This window comes from Pygocentrus nattereri, chromosome 15, assembly GCF_015220715.1.
Source record: "Pygocentrus nattereri isolate fPygNat1 chromosome 15, fPygNat1.pri, whole genome shotgun sequence".
In the NCBI taxonomy this organism is placed as follows: domain Eukaryota; kingdom Metazoa; phylum Chordata; class Actinopteri; order Characiformes; family Serrasalmidae; genus Pygocentrus; species Pygocentrus nattereri.
Window position 1 is genome coordinate 9204778 of NC_051225.1, and position 20901 is coordinate 9225678.

The window sequence follows — 20901 nt, forward strand, 5'->3', positions numbered from 1 at the left end:
CCCCTACAGAGTAGGGATTATTTCAGCGATGGATCTTTGACACTGAGGTGGTGTGTTAGTGTGTGTTGTGCTAGTACAAGTGGATCAGTCTGCTGTGTCAGTGCTGAACTGAGAAAAGTCCAACCAAAATATTCAACCAACAGCGTCCAAATTGTGCAGCAACAGACGAGCTACCGTCTCTGACTTTATATCTAGGAGATGGACTGACGAGCGTCTAATAGAGTGGACAGTGAGTGGACACAGTGTTTATATTTAGTGTCTGATCAACTCGTACCAGCGCAACACCACGTCAATGTCACTGCAGTGCTGAGAATGATCCACTACTCAAAGCACATCTGACCACTGAAGGGTGGAGTAAAACAAAGTAGTCCACTTACAAGGGTGTGTGTGGGGTGGGGGCATAATGAAGTGATCTACGAAACCAAATGTCGTAATCAATGGAAATTTCTCAGATCAATAGTCGACAGTGTCGTTAACTTCATATATAGAGAACAAAGGGATCAAATGCAGTAACTGCCCAATCCAGTGGGGCTAAATAAAAAGACAGCAAACAAACAAGCACCACAACATTCACGTTGCGAGACTGAGCGGACGTGGTGACGCACCCTCCGTCCCTGTGTACGTGCTCGTTCTCGTGCGCGTCAGGATCAAATAGAGGACGACGGAGCCGAGCGCTCACAGTACTGACGGCGCTGCTCCCGAAGTCAAAGACGTATTTAACGCCGTGTTTCATTCGTGATTAAAACAGCGAGCAGAGTGAAGCCAACATGCGGTTGCTGTGGGTGTTTGGTGCCATTTTATTTTGTTTTCACCAAGCCTTTTCGAAGACAGGTAAGACCGACGACTTTCAGCTCTCGGCGTCGACCAGCTGAGTGCAATTTAGCTGTTTTGCTAACGTTACCTCGTCACCGAACGGTTTATTTGGATTTTCTCTGCGATGCTGGTACATGACTCCGAGTCGGTTTAGTTTATTGAACCTTCTATTTGTCGCCTTCGAAAGGCGAAGCGCGTTTTGCTAATATAGCGCCTGTACTATCCGTCAAAGACGTTAGGGTAGCTAGCGTTAGCTAGGATGCGAACTTTAGCCTCAGCGCTTAGGCCGCTTACCTAACTTAGTGATATCAAAACTAATTTCAGTGTGATTTTAGACAGTTAGCGTTATGTTAATCGTTCCAGTTTCAGAACACCGTCGGCGGTAATCGTGTTTTCGACTTCACTACTTCTAATTAGGTAAAATGTTCTTATAACATCGGCACACTCCCCAGCTAACAGGCTAACACGCCAATAATATATTTCAGCTGCGTTACGAAAGTTGCGTGAGCTGTGACGCTACGCCTGCTGAGAGACAGTAAGCCGAAATAATTAGACCGGTTTTGCTAGATAAAGCAGGTTTATAGTGTTCAGACTGAATTTAAGTGAGGTGTGTCGGCTTTTTCTTGAACTGACTTGTGTCTGTTCGCGACAATATTAACGTTAGCTACCAGTGCTTTTAATCTTGCTTGTGTAAAATCCGCGCAGAGTGTTTTCTTTTAAGTCGCAGTTAACAGTGTATTTGTAACATCAGCGCAATATCCGCCATTATCGACCGGTTAAGTTGGTGGCGTTAGCTGAAATTTCTTCCTTCGTTTAATGACCTTTTGGTCTATATCAACCACAAACGTGATGTTAAACCTGTCAGATATTTGCATTTTTTGTTTGTGTTTCAGGAAGGCTGTGATCTGTGAAACGCCATTTGATTTTTTTTTTAATGTGATCGCCCATGAATTTCAGGAAGGGACATGTTTCGAAATAATCGACGACGTTTGGTCAGAGACACCGAGTAGCGTCGTTATTCATATTGTATTATTAACGTGGGGGTTAATCGGGGAAGAAATGACCCATTATTAACAAAAATAGGTGGGTGAACATGGGAAGCAAACCAGAATTCTCCATGAGCAGCTCTGATGAGACCACGGCCTAGTGAGACTCCTAAAGGGGAACTCTTTCTCAAAAGCTATAATTAAATTTTTGAGATGTAAATAGTTGTTGAGAGTGATGTGAAGTTCTCCATTCTAGAAAAACATGCCAAGTCAGAATGGTCGTGGTGATAGCAAGTTTGATGCCTCAAAAAGCTCCTAAAATCTATGCTACCTGATATGACACATTGTTTTATGACCATTGTGATACTTTGGAATTAAAATCTCAATTTTTTTCCCCATCTATTATGGTGGAGAGGTACGTGCAGGTTGTTGTAAGCCAAAACCGTTCCCAAAGAAAGCTCATTTTTTTCAGATTTGTGACTATTTTATCATTAGTTTTTATATGTAATGTTAAATCAAATCAAGTTTATTTGTATAGTGCTTTTTACAACTGTTGTCACAAAGCAGCTTCACAGAATTCCAGTACAGACAAAGTTTTAACAAGAATGTAAAACAAAAACCCAGGTGAGCAAGCCAGGGGCATCAGTGGCAAGGAAAAACTCCCTCAGAGCTGAGGAAAAAACCTTGGGAGGAACCGAGGCTCACAAGGGGAGACCCATTCTCCTCTGGGCAAACTACCTACAAATGATTATACTGCTAATATTAAAAGCAGTAGTCTTAGTAGTAGTAATAGCTAGGAGTCTATGAAAACATCATTGTAGTTTTCCAGTCAGCTAGTCCAAGGCAGGTGGCGGTAGCTGGGGCGTGGGCAGCTAATCTGAAGTGGGTAGCAGGAGGGCTCGACAGTCAGTCATCCTTCAGTGTCTGGCTGGACATGTGGGCGGTAGTTTACTCGGGGGGGGGGGGGAAGGCAGGGAGATGGAATTAATAAAGACGTGTAGGTTTGCTGGTGGTTTTAGTAAATAAAGTGACTGTTGTAGACATTGACTGAGTCTGAAAATTTCTCTGCAATGTTCCATTTCACATCAAACCAATCTGAATGACTTGGTTTACATCTCAAGAACTGAATTATTCGGAAAACTTAAAAAAATAGTGGAATTCCCCATTTAAGGACTGTTTTAGTGAAAACATGAATATTTGAGACTTGGTATTAGTAGTAGGTGCAGTGCCGTTAGATATTGAGGTTGGGTCATGTCTCAATGTTTTTCATGGCTTTGGATGAAGGGCAACACGAGTCTTGTGTGAGAAAACAGGATGACTACTTCATATCGTTAGCATTTGTTGTTAATCACCAGGTGTTGATGATAAGTAGGTTTGATTATGTCCAAGAGTGTTTTGCAGGCTTGCGGTCTGGCAAACTGGTGCAGACCAGTTTGCTTTGCCCATGGGCCAGGGCATGGCAGGCGTCTCTGGGGCCTCTGTCCTGCTATGAATTGGATTGATCATGAATGTTATCACACCAGGTTACAGCCTGTTTGTCTGAGCACATCATTTATACCATTGTGATATGATACAGATGATGTGTTGTGTTTAGCACATCATATATACGTGACTCATGTTTGTGAGAAATCAAGTTGTTTTGCCTTTTTAAAGTAAAGCTTTGCAGTAACTAGCACAGCGATTCAGTCTTTCGTTGGAAAATGTCATCACTTTTAGTCTTTAAAGGATTTAAGATAAGCTCATTATAATGTTCCAGCAGTGTTGATGGCCGACATGCAGAAACGCTTGCAAACTTGCTGAACTTGGAGAAGTACTTTCTGAGAACCCCTGATTAGTCTAAACACTTCTTTTTGTTACTTTTTTTAATGATTTAAAAAAATCATTCCTGGTATTCACTTTTATTCTTTATCCTGTTAATGCCCATATCCTTTGTCTAGATGTCCATGTTTTGACTCGATCCATATGGCTAGAAAGTTTTTTCTTTTTTTCTTTTTCAGTTTTTCCTCTTAAATCCTTCATATGAGATGAACAAACAATTGGTTCAAGTTGAGTTTGAGAATGTAAATGGTAAGATATTCATCTAAGGTATAAGTATCCGTACAAGTTGTAAGGCAATTTTTTCTGTTATACTAAACTTAGTAGTTAAGTTGTTGAGATGATCAAATTTAGGGTAGTAATTTGGTGAAGATTATATGGGGGAGGTTGGTTTATTTGAATAAATGGAATTGCGTGTCTTTACTGTAATTTAATTTGACTTTCAGAGTAGCAGCTGAATGAATGTCAGTCTATGTTAATCTACACCTAATCAGCTTCAGGCCCAGTTACAAATAGTACCAAACACAGCAGGGAGGCTATGTGCTATTCTCCATTGCTAAGGTAAGCCTTTGTTTAAGCCCAGCCCTCCTGTAAACGATGCCGTTAAATTGCACTGGGCCGTCTTTGTTTTGGCGTACACAGCAGCTCGCTTTGACGTTTTACGTTATTTTTAGATCTTTCCAGTTTGCGCCACAGCAACAGGTAAAGGTTGGTTTCTTTATCTGTCCCCATTATTCCTGGGCATGTATGTTAGAGAGTGCCTCAAAAGGCAACTGCACCAGCCCCATAGCTGAGTGAGTCGAGCCACAGCAGCTCTACATCAGAATTAAAATTAGATTTTCCCTCGAGTCCTGTGTCTTCAGCTCGGCGCAGCTTAGAAAATTGGGTTAGCAAGAGCACACAGGTATTTGTGCTTGGTTAGAAAGGCTTTCCTATTTCCTTTTTTTGTTAGCATGACAGCTGCCTATTGAGTACCATTTTGCTCTCGAAGTAAGAAAATGCTTGAGGGAGCTTTGTATCTGGTTTTCTCGTTGGGATTGTCCAAGTTAGTGAAATGAAATGAATGCTGTAATTCACATCTCTGCCATTACAGCTCATTTGAATATTGCAATTCATCAGAGTACATGCTTTTAGATTGAGATGTTATAAATCTCTTCACTTTTGACCAGGTGTGAGAATATGCTGGTACCTTGCCTACATTTTATTTTTGTGTGTCACTGTATGTGGTGTATATTGTAGTTTATTTTTCATCATAAATATACTGATTAATTCTTTTTTTTTTTTTTTAAGAGAACTTTTTAAAAAGCCAGGCTCTGCCCAAAGGTTCTATTTTTAAACTATCTCTGGGTGTGTGTTATGTTTAGATTTTCCTACTGTAAAATATGTAAGATGACAATCTTGTGAATTGTTTGATTTCTTTCAAGAGGGAATTGTTTGCATATCATATAAGAATTGTTTACTTTCCCTGCCACTGCTTTTGACTTTGACCCCACTTATTGGGGTGAGGGAAGACTGTTACTGACTGAGCAGACAGTTTTCTTGCTAAGGTCCTGCTAAGACTTTTTCACAACCATAGATCTGTCCCTGTAGAGATGTCTGCATTGGCCTAGCTTTTTCATTTTTCATGTGTGGGTTTTTGTAGATCTACACGATGTGACCTAGGATAAGTGTTTGCAATAGGTTGTTGTAATCGTAACTTTATGTAGGGGGAAAGAGTTTTGTCTTGTTTACTGCTTCTACTACTGAGTAAGTAAGTTAACAGCTCATTTGCAGACTTTGATCCTGCTGAATGGCATTTGTGTGCCTCTTAGCTTCTTTGATCATTTAGTGTTGGCAGATTGACAAACCATAACTTTTTTTTTTTTTTTTTTTTTTTTTTTTTAATTTATTTAATGGTGCACTATACAATTAAACTCATGTTATGGTAAAGACACTTTGACCTACACATGAGGAGCTGATGAGGGAGATCTTATTTTTGTAACATGATAGAGGGAGGATGTTTGAGTCCATGCTAAGTGTTAAAGTTCTGTATGTGACCTTTAATGATGCCTGTACCAGTTTAAAGAGCAAATGATCATGTCAGTCTCTTGTGCATTGTCATACTATTTGGACTTGGTTTTTTTTTAAACATGAAGGAAAATGGGGGTGTGCTCAACATTTTTGTTTTGAGAATATGTACAGTTGCTGCTTAAAGAAGAAAAGCCATTGATGCATGGTTTTTTTTTTTTGTTTTTTTTTTTTGTGATTAGGATCTGTATACGTTCCCTGGTATACTTTTTTTTATTGTTCTGAGGTAGCTCTGGAATTCCATTAGATGTTCTCCATGGGGGTTTAGTGTGACCCAGCCTATTGTGTGCAGATGTAATGTTATTCTCTGACATGATCACAGAAGTGTAAAATGTCATAACTGCAAAATTTAAGTTGGTAACATCAATATTCTTAAGAATTTTTACTTTTACAAGGAGTGATCATCATTGCCTCTGTGTCCCCTCTCCTTTCATACTTTGTTTTATTTCAGTTCTCATTGCATTTAGCATTAAGGATAATTTACTGCATTCTTCAACAGCTGTCATGAATGCTTTTGCTTTTCTTTTATAATGGATTTGAGCATCATAGTGTTTACACTGATGTAAGCCAAGATTGTTCTTGTATTATGATGCCCAAAATTAAGCTGTTTTGAAATGACATTGCTTTTTCATCCATTCTAACAATCTCATTTTTCTTTTTTCTTTCTTTCCTTCTTTTTCTTTCTGTCTTTGCCATTGCCATCACTCATATCATCTCACTGAACTGCCTGCTCTAAAACCAAATCATACTGAATCCCTGGTTAATTGATGTCCTTTTTGGGCATATTTACAGCCAGTTTCATAAAGTCCCCCATGTCTCAGATGAAGTTACTAGAGGACAGTGCAGAGCTGCACTGTGAGGTTATAGGGAACCCAATTCCTGAAGTGCAGTGGTGGTTTATAGAAGGCGAGGAGCCAGACGAGACGGTCTCTCAGCTCTTTGACGGGGCTCGGGACTATCACGTCCACATCAACACTACCTACATTCACCACGCTGCAAGCACCCTCGCCCTCTTCAATCTCACACTCAACGACACAGGCGTATATGAGTGCCGTGCCTCCAATGATCCTGACCGAAATGACCTGAGGACAACACCCAAAGTGAAGTGGATCCGCTCGCAAGCGAATGTTATTGTGTTCGAAAGTGAGTTGCGAAGTGTAGAGAAGTGGCCAGCCCTGCCCACCGTTAGATGACGGAGAGCCCCTTAGATTCAGATTCTGCTCCTTGCCGTGCTCCTCCTGTTTCATCCCTTCTGCTACCAACTGGTCAACCTAGTCCACAAACATTACCACAAACCCTTTCCTTTAGCTGTGCCATAGCCCTTAAACCGATGCCCTCATGAGTCTGATGCCTTTTTTTGAGCATATTAATGCATGGAAGAGTATAAATCTTTGGGAGGAATATGTTAAAGAAAAAATCCTCAATGCTAATACTGTTCAGAACAAGTGGAATGTGTTCTGGCTACCTTTGTTTTTTTTAACAAGCCTAATTGACCTGTGGTTCTGAAAAAGGGGTCAGATTATGTCTCATTAGATAGGCTTTCCTTGAGTAAATGCTGCTTTGATACTGAAATGTCACAAAGCTCTTTAGATTAATTGCTTCACCCTTTGTGACAAGTGACTTAGGCTGCCCTGCTTTGGAACAGTGATTCTGTAAAGAACACAGCAAATGCACTGCTACACCAATAAGTTGTTTTGCCTCATTGTCCAGCATTACTGTAGTGTTAATGTTCAGTCCTTTGAAATCCTTAGTCTTTTAAGTTTTCCCAGAATTATAGTGCAGTTCCTGTTTGATTGAACCTCCCCACCACAACTTTGCCTGTGTTCATTACAAGATGCTCTCCTTTTTGTTTCCCTGTAGCTTGTAGTCCTAATATAACTTGCCTTCTCAACCTTAGACAGTATTTTCTGGGAAGGGAGCTGTCCTCTTTGGTGCACTTTTCATCTAGTGATCTTGGACAGCTCTGGATGCCTGTGTGATTTATTATGTTTACTTGAAAGAGAAACCAGCTTGTTTCAAAGTCCTTGTACTGTCAGACATACAGGATTTACCTGCACAACTCTTGCTTGGCAGGCTCTCTTAGTACATTTTCTTTTTTTGGTGAAACGTGGGCAGTGTTCAGAAACATGTCTTCTTTTTTGACTGAGAGAGTAGATGTTAATTTTAAATATAGAGATCAACATTTAAACGATAGGACTGAATAATGCTATTTCATATAGTCGTGTGAATAAAACTACAAGGATAACAAGTTACTCTCGATTTGCATTTTGGAAATGATCTTAACTATGATCTGTGATTTACTTTTGTGATTATGGGCAAACAGAATAATCAGTTATTTATCCTAATGGCTGACTTAACTTGTCTGGCCTTGTAGTTGAAGCACTGTTAATGTTTTTTTTGGTCTTGTACCTCTGCAGGGGCTGTGATTTTGCTTGAGCCAAATGAGGTCATCAACAAGACGGCTGCTACGCTCAGCTGCAACCTCACCAACCCAGCGTCTCCAGTCAAGGGCTACTACTGGGCCAGAAATGGCAAAAAAATTGAGGAAACCTATAGTGACCTCGGAATTCTCTACACAGAGTACACGTATGTTTCCTCCGTACCCTTCTAAACTTGTTTTAGCCCACCCTTAATCCACTGCACTCCGGGCCGAACAGAGTGACCCGAATTTACCATGCATGTCGTTGTAAAAGCACTGATCTAGAATCAGGACTTGTTTGATCACATAATTATCATTAAGCTAGAAAAGACAAACTGATTCTAGATCAGTGCCAATAAGGAAAGTGCTTTAAAGCAGTGCTGGATGCCAGGCTGGAAACTCTGCAGCTATTTTGAGTTTTGTTTGGAGTGGGATGGTACCGACGTGCAGCTTTGCATGTAGTGTAGAATCCGGCAGTGGTGGCAAGGATAAGCACGTCCAGCACTCCACCCTCTCTGACCTTAATTCCCCATTAGAGCGAAAAGTCGAATGTGAGCTATGGTGCAGAAGAAGCCTGTCTTTGTAACCATTTGGGATGCTTTGACATCATGCCAAATGCAGGCCATTCATTTAAATTGGTTGCCCTCTCCCTTTGTTCCACCTTAGTCTAGCTGAGTGTGTTAAAAGGCATGTAGTGTGTAAGTTGATGTAGTACGGGATGTTGTCTAAATTCTCACTTTATTCCTCTCCTGGTAGCATTCCTAAGATTGATTACCACTCTGCAGGGAAATATTCTTGCGTCTTCTTGACTGAGCCGGTAGCGGAGGAGAGTATCGAAGTCAAGTGTAAGACCACTTTCTTTATACTGAATATGATGTGTGCAATTATCAAAACAAATGTCTAATTGACTTACCCATTGATTTTCAGTTTTTAGATGCAAGATTGTAGAACTAACTGTAGTACTTATTAATATTTCATTCAGAGCTTTTAAGCATTTTTTGTTCCCATCATCAGTTCCTCCACATGTTGTGCCCTACAAGCACTCTGAGAACAGTAATGAGAAGGATAAGGCTGTGCTGGTGTGTGTGGCTCATAGCTACCCCTTGATTGTTGACTGGAAATGGTACAAGGTCACTGAAGATGATGTTAAGAAGGTATGGATATATGCTTTCTTCACATTTTTGTCTTGCATGAAACGCAGTGGAAGTTGATGCAAACAAAGACAGTATTCCAGACTGTTCTTTTTTTTTTTTTTTTTTTTTTTTTTTTTTAAATAAACACACACTTTATTCATTGGTCTTGGAATCTGCCTTCCTCCAGGCAATAGCTCCAGCCTTAATCAGCCCCTCCTGATCCATCTAGTTATTGCTTTCCAAAGTTCTTGGTTAGCTGAAATGAGGTGCTTGAATTGGAGGTGAAACTTTTAGGAAGATGGATCTTCAAGAGGAGAGTGGGTGGCCACTGATCTTAAACATTGAGGTGGCCCCTTTACAGGTTTCACATTGGTATAATTGTTAGGAATGCACAATATCAGACATGCATTAGTAAATTGGTAAAAATAACCTCAGCTTTGAACTCATAAGATTTGACTTTCAAACAGATGTTTGATTATTTATCATCGTACTTTGGAGGGGCAGAACATTTAGGCAATGCTTGGTTACTGTGCTATAATATGAGCATTTTATTAATTTTACTGTGTTTGAAACTCTGTAGAAAAAATTTTTACATTTCTTGGTAATGCTGACCCAGACAAAAGTAGTCCAGAATTTTACATTTTAATAAAGCATATCTCAATCTCTATCATGTCACAATTTAATGTACATAAAAAAATTCGGATATCTGCTTCTGATGCATCTGCCCAGAATTCCTGTATTTATGCACCCCTAATTCATGTTCACGGAATCTTTTTAAAATCTTAAGTGCTCTTGTGTTTTGTCTCAGCCCATCAATAGCTCTGAAAAGTATACGATCAAGAACAGTCCTAACAATTCAACGCTGTCCATCGACGACCTTGACATGGAGGAAGACATGGGCGACTATGAGTGCTTGGGGGAGAATGAGCTGGGCTTTAAATCTGCCCAGATCCACTTGCGTGTGCGCAGCCGCTTGGCTGCCCTCTGGCCCTTCCTTGGGATCGTTGCTGAGGTCATCATCCTTGTCACCATTATCTTCATCTACGAGAAAAGGAGAAAGCCCGATGAGATTAATGACGGTAAGTGCTGAGGCCATTTAGTTTAATAGTGCTTGGAGGCCACTGAATGTACAAATTGGTGACTGCACATGTTCTCAGTGATTTTATTTTTTCTTTTCCTTTAAGTTAATTTTTAAAGATGTTGGACTTTTCATCATGTGTTTTGTATCTTTATGTTCATTTTTCTTTTGCAACAGTATTGGCATTCTTGTTCTTAGTGTCGTAGCGGAGTCTGTTTTTTATTATTTACACTGTTTATTTCTCTGTTTGCTGCTGCTTTTACGTTGTGGTAAGTGCTCAAAACTGCATGTCAGGCTGAAGTGGTTTTATTCAGGCTAGAAATAAGGAGCAAATTTCCAATGTCCAGATGCGCTTCTTGCATAGAATAGCCGCTCCCAGACGTGTTGAAAAACAAACAGCTCTTTCACTGGTACCAGGTGACGGGTGGTTTGAAATGGAAGAAAAAAAAAAATTTGTTTCTGGCAGTCAAAAAAAAAAAAAAAAAAAAAACTACAGTAATCATTTGTGATGGCAGCCGCAGCCAGTGAAAGGGTTGATAAGTCTGACCTAACATGGGTCAGGTTTGGTTTTCCTGTATCAAGGTTTTTGGTGAAATAACCAGTATAATATTTAAGGGGTTACAGGGCATTTGGTGGCATTGTTTTGCATGCTCTCTGCATCATACTTTCATTGCATGAGTTACTTCAGCTCTGGTGAGCTGAACTGCAGTCCTTCTCACTGCTTAAGGACAGTTTGCAAATAACACTAGGGTGAGCAAATGAAGAGGAGTAGCTCCCTTGGTTGTCATGTGGACCGCTTTTTTTGGTTTTGAGGGTGTCTGATATGTCTGATGCATGGGAGAACTTACACTGGGTAAATTTGTCATATTTGATCAGCCATCTTGTTGCATGGTCAGTCTAACTGCATTATTTTTGCATGAATCATTATTAATAGTGTGTAGGTTATGTCACAGTCATCCTGAGGAGTATAGTAGTTTGTTTTAAGGCTGTTTTTAAGAAGCTTTTACTATTAAAACTTAGTCATGGTTTTGTGAAGGTAATGGGTATTATTTACAAAACTGTGGTGGGTGCCAGTTTGCTTTTATGCTGAGTCTGTACACAAGTTGATATCTAAACTTTAAGCTAGACCTGCTAGCTAGACTTCCCAGCTTCCAACCCATACAGATTTTAACATTTCTTTTTTTTTCCCCCTTCTCCCTACGTGTGCATGTCTGCTGACTGTAGATGATGACTCAGGATCCGCCCCACTGTAAGTCATTTACATTTCTTCTAGATTTAATGTAGTGGAACACTCTGTTCTGTGATGGTTCTTGCTCAAGAGGCATATGAGCAAAGAAGGAACTCGCTGCTAATGTTATGTTTTTCAGAAAGAGCAATGCCGCTACAAACCACAAAGACAAGAATGTGCGACAAAGGAACTCTAACTAGGAGGAGAGCAGGTGAGTCAGAGCAAAAAAGTATCCTGTGACTTTTTTAAAAATTATTATTAGAGCTGTTCATTTTCCTGGCTTGACCCTTTGAGCGATGTGCTTTACTTGTGATACAACCTGCTGCTGCAGCACTTTCATTCAAATAGGGCTTTTAATTGGATTTTAAAGCGGCAGCTTTTGCAGGCGAAGCTGGACTGTGCTCACTGGACACTTCAGATCAGTGAGCTGGCAGCAAAATGAAACTAGAGCAACAGCAAAGTATAACAGTCCAATTCCAGTTGAGCCTCTACTAAAACAAGTCCACTAGCTGTATGAGGAGAGCCTGCAGTTGCAGAAGAGTGGGGATGATGTATAGTCATTGGTTGGAACATGCAGACAGTATCATGCTCACTGGACGTTAGCAATAAAAACTGGAAACTGTTCTCTCTGGAAAATCACCTGATTATGTGGCTTTATGTGAATCCTATGCCTACTAGGGACATGCATTCTGACTAGTTTTGTCTTTGGCTGAAAGTAATGAAATGCTATAGACTTTTTAGATGCAGGTAGTGGAATACATTCCTGAGTTTTTATTGTCATAAAATGTGCATGAGGCTTCTGTAGATTTCCATGTTGGATGAGTAACGGAGGCTCCCTTAGATGAGCTGTTGGATGCTAATTGATAATAAGATTCATTGTCTTCTACAGGTGTCTTCACTCCTCAGAGGACAATGTATGTTAATTTGTCAGAAAAATGTTTTTCGCTTTTCTGGACCTAGTTATAATCAGCTAGAGTACTTCGCTTTGTTAGTGAGGGAGCCCCTAATCATACTTCTAAATCTGGTTTTTGGTAGCATGCTCATGTTTTGTAACATTAGTAGCAAAGTGTAATGTAATATACATAAATACAAGTAAACTCACATTTTAACAGTCCAGTAAAACATTAACTTGCATATACTCTTTATATAATGGAACATAACAAATATCAGAATATTGTTCAAAATTATGCGGACACATTGATGATTGATTAAGAGTGTTTAAGTACCCTTTGTAGATCCCTAGCGATCACAAGTTATTACAAGCAACAAATGTTCAGATGAAGGCTGTATGTCAGCTTGTATAGCTAGAGCTAAACACACTGCTTTTAAATGGGATGAATTGTTCTTTACGGTCTGATTTCAGCAATCGAGTTCTATAACATAAACCTTTATTATTCCCACAGCGGGGAAATTCACAATGTAATCACAGATAGCTACGCTAGCTAAAATTGTTTGACAGCCCAATTATTTATTTATTTTTTAAATCACACAGCCTATCAAAAAGAACCGCCCTGACTTTTTCTTTTGATCTCTCCTTTAGGTAACCTGATGACTACTAATGAAGATGCAAGAAAAGAAAGTTGCTGAGTTGCGTTATCCAGTGCAACCTGCAATTTCTGAGTAATTGTTTTGCTCGAGTGTAAATGTCTTGATGTTGATTGGTCTTCTTTTTCCTTTTCCCAGTATTTGTGTTTTTAAAAATGGGTTTTAGGGAGGGAGGGGGGGGGGGAGAAATTGCATGATTGTATTCTTGCTGTAGAAGTGTGTTTTTAGTGAAACCCTTTTAATGTGGGAATTAACAATTGGTGATTTCTTTCGTGTTGGCTTCCTCCGCTGTCCCTGTTAATTCTAGCCTGGGTACCAGACTGTGGCGATCATCAAACCAGCATCATCTAGAACGAATTAAATTCCAACCCACACGTTTGTCAGCGGTCATGACCAGGTTTCTGATCAGGATCACTCCTTTTGGATTAAGGAGAAATGTGGTCATTTTGTCCAGGTTTCCTTTTTCTTCTCTCTAAAGTGTCAGCCAGGCATGTCAACACTAGTCATTTAACAATTTGGTTCCCAGGCTGTTGTAATTTTTGCTTTTTTTTTTTTTTTTTTTTTTCTTTCTAAAATATTCAAAAGCCTCTGTGATTTATTCACTGTGTGGCAGCATGGGATTTGCAGATGTTCAGATATTCTTGATGTCTAAATGCAGCGAAGCAGTGCTTTTATGTTTTTTTTGGGATTTTAACTTTTATTTTTTGGCAATAGTCAGAAGACTCAAATGTCATTTAGTTCAATTTTTTTTTCCTGTAAGCCTTAATGTTAATCTACTTCACTGTATATGCTTACTTTTTAGTTGTAGACATAAAGTTAATAACTAATTCAGCGCACACACACACACACACACACACACACACACACACACACACACACACACACACACACACACTACCACATCATTTTTGCAGCATGTTGCTTACCATTTTTTTTGCTGTATTTCAGAACACAGACTGACTTAAGTCTTAGTCTAAGACTAGGCTTAGCCTGGACAGTTATCCTTTGAGGTTGTTCTGTTGAAAGGCTTTTAAGTATTGGCTCTGTAGTTTCCAAAAGCAGCAGTAAAACCTGTTTATGAGGACCAAGTACGATGTGCGTGCCATTTACCACTGTTATAAAATCTAATTTACCTTTCCAGTACTAAAACAGAGAACCTTCAAAGTTTGTATCTTTCGATTACTAAGTAAAGGTGGCATTTTTAGTGGAGGTTTTTGTCTGTCATTAATACTCCTGTAAACAATTCAGAAGCCATACTTTACAGAGTTGTTTAGTATTGTGACTGAATGTGTGCCATTTCTTTGTTAGGAGGCATGTTGAGTATTAACTTGTTAGAAACTATAAATTATTTTGCCTTAGCAACATAGTAAATCTGAAACACACTCAACTGTATGGACTTGCACAATCTAAATAAAGTTGTTTGGTTTGATTTTAACATCAAGTTGGTCTCTGTTGCTTTTTAATGCCTGAGTTTTGCAAGTTTACATAAAAATACTAGGACTATACAAGTGTAATATATTTGGAACACCTGTTCGCTTAAACCCATGTAGACATGAGTTAAAAGCTTCAGTTAATGTTCACATCAAACATCACAATGGGGGTGTGAATGTGTTCCAGTTTTTGAGGGAAGGAGGTGGTTAAATATTGAGGGGCAGGGGTTAAATATTTCAGGAACTGCTGATCTGGGACTTTCAAGCACAACAGTCCTGTGAGCAGCAATTCTAGGACTGCTTTGTTGATGAGGGAGATCAGAGGAGAATGTCTGGAATTCTACAATCTGACAGGAAGGCTACAGTAACTCCAGTGACCAAAGGGTTTTGCAAAGGCTTCTTTGAATGTTCATGGTTCTATAAAGAACCGTTGAAGATCCATCTTTGAGTGGAATAAAGAAAATGGTTCTATATAGACCCAAATGGTTTGGAGACTGTGGCTCTGTCTAAAAGACAGGAGGCTGAGCTGGAGGTGGTGGAGATGAAGATGCTGAGATTTTCGTTGGGAGTGACAAGGATGGACAAGATTAGAAATGAGCAGATCAGAGGAACAGTGAAGGTAGCGCAGTTTGGAGATAAAGCCAGAGAGGCCAGGTTGAGATGGTTTGGACATGTGATGAGGAGGAATAGTGGATATATTGGTCAAAGAATGTTGGAGATGGAGCTGCCGGGCAGAAGGAGAAGAGGTAGACCTCAGAGAAGGTTTATGGATGTAGATGGTTGGTGTAAAAGTAGAGGAGGCAGTGGATAGGGCAAGATGGAAGCAGATGATCCGTGGTGGTGACCCCTAAAGGGAGCAGCCGAAAGAAGTTCTATATAGACCCAAGAACCCTCAAAGAACACTTTGCATGATTAAAGCATTCTGTGCATCATGGAAGGGTGCTTCAGATAGATGGAGAATGTGCTGTAGAAGGTTCTACATAGAACCTTTTTGGAATGTGTTCACTATAGCACTAAAAAGGGTTCTTCGATTGTTATGAACATGATGTCACAATAGAGAATCCTTTTTGGTGCTATATAGAACCCTCTCTAGCACATTCTCCATCAATCTAACGAACGCTTTAATCATGCAAAGGGTTCTTTGAGTGTTCATGGTTCTGTATAGAACTGTTTACTTCACTAAAGAACCTTTGAAGAACCATCATTTTTAAGAGTGTGGAGAAACTTGCTGAGTCAGACGAGTTCACAGTAGTGGTGATGGGAACCGGACATCTGATAGAGTTTAATAACTCTTCACAACAGTGGTCAGAAAATGATTTATGACGTTCTAGCATGTTGAAGCTTGAGTGGATTGTAGAAAACCAAAAGGGGTCCCACTCATGTCAGCCCAAAACCATCTGAGGCCATGCTGGATTGTTTTCTGCTGCGTCCAGCAAGTGCTAGGGTCAGAGATTTGATGTAAACAGGTTAAAGTGGGTGGTGCAGTGGTGTGGGTAATGTCTTGGCACACATCAGACACTTGATACCAAACACGGCCTTGAGTGTTGCTGACCATGCGTGTGGACACCTTTGTGGCCACACTTTACTCATGTAATGGCTAGTCCAAGCACGACAGTGCACCTTGTCACAAAAGCACAGGTCATTTCAAACTGGTTCCATGAACATGACCGTGAGTTTAGTGTACTTTGGTGGCCTCCCCAATCACTAAAGAGCACCTTGGGGATGTGGTAGAGCAGGAGATTCACAGCATGACTGAGCAGCAATTCTGTGACACAGTTACATCAACATAGATCAGAATCTTGTTGGAATGATTCCAACACCTTGTTGGATTCAAGCTGTTCAAAGCTGGGTCACGACAGTATAAATGTTTTTCCTAAAAATGTTAGTTAATAAACTGTTGTAAAACAGTGTCTCCAGCATCAAGCGTGTTCATAGCCTTTTGATGCATCAGCTTTTAGCTGACATCTGGTTCCTACCACCACCACTGTGAACTATTCAGACTCGGCAAGTTCCTTTAGAATGGAGCATTTCACACCTAACCACTCTGAATGACTATATCCGGATCACTTAATGATGCGGACATGGGCTGAACAAATGTGCTGGTATAAATTCAGGCTAAAAAAGAAATGAACCAATGAGCAGCAATGAAGAAAAGCATAGCAGAGACCTGGCAGAACATTGGCAGATACAGAATTCAGTAACATCTGAGTCATAGACTGTGGGATGTTTTGGGATATGTGACTTTCAAAGATGTCTGGATCACCCGTCACTCTGTTAAAGGCACTTACACTCAACATACAGTAGGTAGTCCAGTAGGAGTTAAACGGCAAAAAAGTTCTTCAAGCACTGTCAGTTCAGCGTAACATGGGGTTTATATGCTGCAAATGACTGAGGTTCACAGGATCCAACTAAACCCAGTGGGTGCAACTCAGCATCTGCTAGTGTTGGTGCATCATATACATTGAAGAGGAAATGTACTGCTTTTTAATGAGATACAATCATTTATTGTGGTTACACTATAAAGAACCAAAAAAAGTTCTTATATTGTAACAATCTTAATATCACAACAGTCGAAGAACCCTCTTTGGAGCTATGTAGAACCGTTTTCAAAAAGGTTCTATATAGAACCAGCTACAACACATTCTCCATCAATCCAAAGGACAATGTCATGATGCAAAGAACATTTTAATCATGCAAAGGGTTCCTTGAATGCCCATGATTCTATATAGAACCATTTTCGTAACTAAAGAACCCTTGAAGAACCATCTTTTTAAAGTGTAGTAAAGAAGCTGAACACTTAAAGAATCATTTGCATGATGAAAGGGTTCTTCAGATTGATGGAGAATATGCTATAGAGGGTTCTACATAGCTTTTATTTTTTAAAAGGGTTCCATTTAGCACCAAAAGGATTCTTCTATGGTTACAAGCTTGACATCATCACAACAGAAGAACCATTTTCAAAAATCTTCTACGTAGAAGCATCTACAGCAGTCTCCATAAATCTGAAGAATGTTTTACGCTGCAAAGAACCCTTTCATCATGTGAAGGGTCCTTTGAATGTTCATGGTTCTACATAGAACCATTTGCTTTACTAAAGAACCCTTGAAAAACCATTACTTTTAAGAGCGTAGAGAAACTCAGAATTCACAGTGGTGGTGATGGGAACCAGACATCTGCAGAGTTTAATGTCTCTAAAGGCTCCAGAGCTCCAGCACCAAAAGCTACAACATGAAATGGTCATAATTTGTTAGGCCATTTGTTGGCCTAAGTTAAGTGATACTTTTTTAATCCCACCTCTGCATTTAACCCATTCGTGAAGTGAAACACCACATACACACTAGTGAATAAACACACACTAGGGGGCAGTGTGCACACTTACCCAGAGCAGTGGGCAGCCCTATCTATGGTGCCTGGGGAGCAGTTGGGGGTTAGCTGTCTTGCTCAAGGACACCTCAGTCATGTGCTGTCAGGATTGGGGATTAAACCAGCAACCTTCCGGTCACAGGGCCAGTTCCCTAACCTCCAGCCCACGACTGCCCCTAATGCCAGAGACACTGTTTAAGAACAGTTTTGGAAAGGATTTTGGCCAAAAACATCCATCCATCCATCCATCCATTTTCTAAGCTGCTTCTCCGTCAGGGTCGTGGGGGGTGCTGGAGCCTATCCCAGCAGTCTTCGGGCGGAAGGCAGGATACACCCTGGACAGGTGGCCAAAAACATGCATTATTTTAATGAATGGTGGAGAGGTACATACACAGTGTTGTACAGTAAAATAGCCCCCTTACCACTACTTCATCATTATCAATACTACTGATAAAATCCGTGTAGTTTGTTTTGGATAGTCTAATTCAGATTCCCCAAGTTTCGGAACCTTTTCACATCCAACCTCTTCAGGGGCAGTCCCGGGCAGGAGGTTAGGAACCAGCCCTGTGACCAGAAGGTCGCCGGCTCAATACCCTGAGCCGACAGTACACGACTGAATGTGTCCTTGAGCAAGACACCTAACCCCCAACTGCTCCACGGGTACTGCGGATAGGGCCGCCCACCACTCCGAGCAAGTGTGCTCACTGCCCCCTAGTGTGTGCATTCACTAGTGTGTATGGGTGTTTCACTGCACCGATGGGATAATGCGGAGATTAAATTTCCTTGTTGTGGGACTAATAAGGGTCCCTTAATTTTAAATGACTTTTAACTTAATCGTAAATTACTGAGCTCTTTTGAAAAAATGGTGGAAGTTTCTGCTGGTAGGCTAAGAGTGGACAGTGAGTGGCTACTGAAGCTCTTTTCACACTCAGAACCCGGGACATAATCTGGATTGTGCATCTCCAGGATTCGTCATATTTTACAAATACTAATAAAAGTGGCTACTAAAGCTCTTAAATAGTAAACGCACACACGTATACACTGTAGTTAGCTCCTTACTCGTTAGCTTCTCATTTGAATTTTCCGTTCCACCTTAAATGGTGCTGCAGTTACACTGATGATATCTGCTCATTCCTCAATAATTATAATAGTTTACCGCAATAAATACAATAATTTACCTCAATAATTACAATAATTTACCTCAATAAATACTTTCCCTTGGAGAGCTAAGCAGCTGCTAAACGCGCCTGATTGGCTGATCTAACGCTGCGCTCCAAACCACATATATTTCACCTACTACACTAATGAGTGCACTTATGGTATATGCGCTATTTTTCACACACTAATTAGTGACCTGCTTTGTGGTTTGGAACGGAGCCTTAGTGACGCCGCGGGAAATCTCGTCCGTTTACATTTCAGCTTTCATTTGCTATCAGCAGCAAATCAAAATCAAGACAATACAATGAAATATATCAGTTAATACCCTTTGAATATTTGAATAAAAAGGGGTAAAAATGTGTTTTACTGCATTTGCTGGATGGCTTTAATGTCTCATTACGAACCGCCACAGCGCTGCAGTAGCGAACGGAACCAGACGTCTAAAAAGTTGAATGCCTCTAAAAGCTCCTTCACAGAACGGCATGGTTATGAATACTCAACCTGTTTTATGGTAGGTTTGCGATTAGATTTTTTTAAGATCAAGATTATATATAAAAAGATATATACAGGTTCATTGTCTGTGTTGTAGACATTGCTCTTCTAATTCCTGTCACCACCCTGTGAAGAAATCTGAATGACTTCGTTTACACCTTTTAGGGTTCCCTTTAGGTTGCAATTCTAATGTAAACCGCACGATGGCGCCATTATACCATGTAAGCTGCCTGGGCGGAGCTGAGTGGTGCCGTTTAGCACGGGAGGCCACGAGACCACTGGACTGAAGAGAGAGCCAGAACTCAAACCTCACCAGAGGACGGAATTAATCATGAGGAATGATATTCTTTGTCAAACAAACAAACGAATGAATGAATGAATGAATGAATGAATGAATGAATGAATGAATGAACGAGGCTAAATAAAGACATCCTGGGAAACCCTGTTGACAGCTGCAGTAGACTGTATTTTGAAGGTTGTTCAGCTGAGTTTTATCTGTGTTCCACTAATACTGCCGTTGTTGTGTTGTGTAATATGTGTGGTTGGTTAGTGTAGTGGGTAACACCTTTTTTTAGACTGGGTTTCAATCCCCACCTGGATAAGCACCCTACACTAAACCAATAAGAGTCCTTGGGCAAGACTCCTAACACCACCTTCGCCTACAGGTGTAAAATGATCAAACTGTAAGTCGCTCTGGATAAGAGCGTCTGCCAAAATGCCATAAAAGTACATGTCTGCCAAAATGCCATAAATGTAATATCGAGCAACAATAATATTTTTATTCTATATTTTTATGTCTCTCTTGCTACAAATGAATTGTCTTTAAAGTAAAAGTTCTTTTTTTAAAGGCCCCGTTAAAGCGGGCGAGGTGGGAACAGCTGCAAATGTTGCCATGGCAACGCGACAGCTGTCCGGCGGGAGTGGTGACAGTGCAGAGAACAGCGAGGAGAGTGAATTTTTTCCCCACCTATTTTCAGGAAACTCCGCCCTCGCGGACTGTCATTGGCTCGTACTTCATACTCACAAGCAGGACGGTGGAGGCGGTGGGGCGGAGCTTAGCATTCCAGAACGCTGCTTGGGGCTAAGCGCTCTTGGCCAATCATAGCATAGGTGGGCGTGGTCTTGGAAGAACAGGAAGGCGGACCTCCTGTGAGTGTAAACTGGGGAAGGCGTGGTTTGTCGGAATACAGGTGGGGAAAACGCAACACACAATAACGTCGGGCAACGCCGTGTGTGTACGCGCGCTTACGCGTGTGTGTGTGTGTGTAAAGGTTCGGCGCGCGCGTGTGCGTGCGTGCGTACGTCCGTCTTCCCCGCGTGCTAAAAAAAAAACCACACACATACAAACTAAAAGCGTTTTTTTCAAATCCCGTT

General features: G+C 40.6%; 1 protein-coding gene across 3 annotated transcripts; it reads left to right on the top strand.

Annotated features, from left to right (window-relative positions):
* The first annotated feature begins 629 nt into the window (after nucleotides 1-629).
* Nucleotides 630-13662, top strand: bsg (basigin). 3 transcript variants are annotated; one of them, XM_017701391.2, is made up of 9 exons: nucleotides 630-831; nucleotides 6474-6824; nucleotides 8099-8267; nucleotides 8857-8945; nucleotides 9115-9254; nucleotides 10042-10312; nucleotides 11548-11560; nucleotides 11679-11750; nucleotides 13080-13662. In XM_017701391.2, exons 1-8 carry the CDS (start codon nucleotides 768-770, stop codon nucleotides 11737-11739), a joined length of 1158 nt encoding a protein of 385 aa, XP_017556880.1. In that variant the 5' UTR covers nucleotides 630-767; the 3' UTR covers nucleotides 11740-11750; nucleotides 13080-13662. The 3 variants fall into 3 exon arrangements, with proteins under 3 accessions (XP_017556880.1, XP_017556879.1, XP_017556881.1); XM_017701390.2 differs by having other exon boundaries at nucleotides 631-831; nucleotides 11536-11560; XM_017701392.2 differs by lacking the exon at nucleotides 6474-6824 and having other exon boundaries at nucleotides 635-831; nucleotides 11536-11560.
* Nucleotides 13663-20901: the final 7239 nt, after the last annotated feature.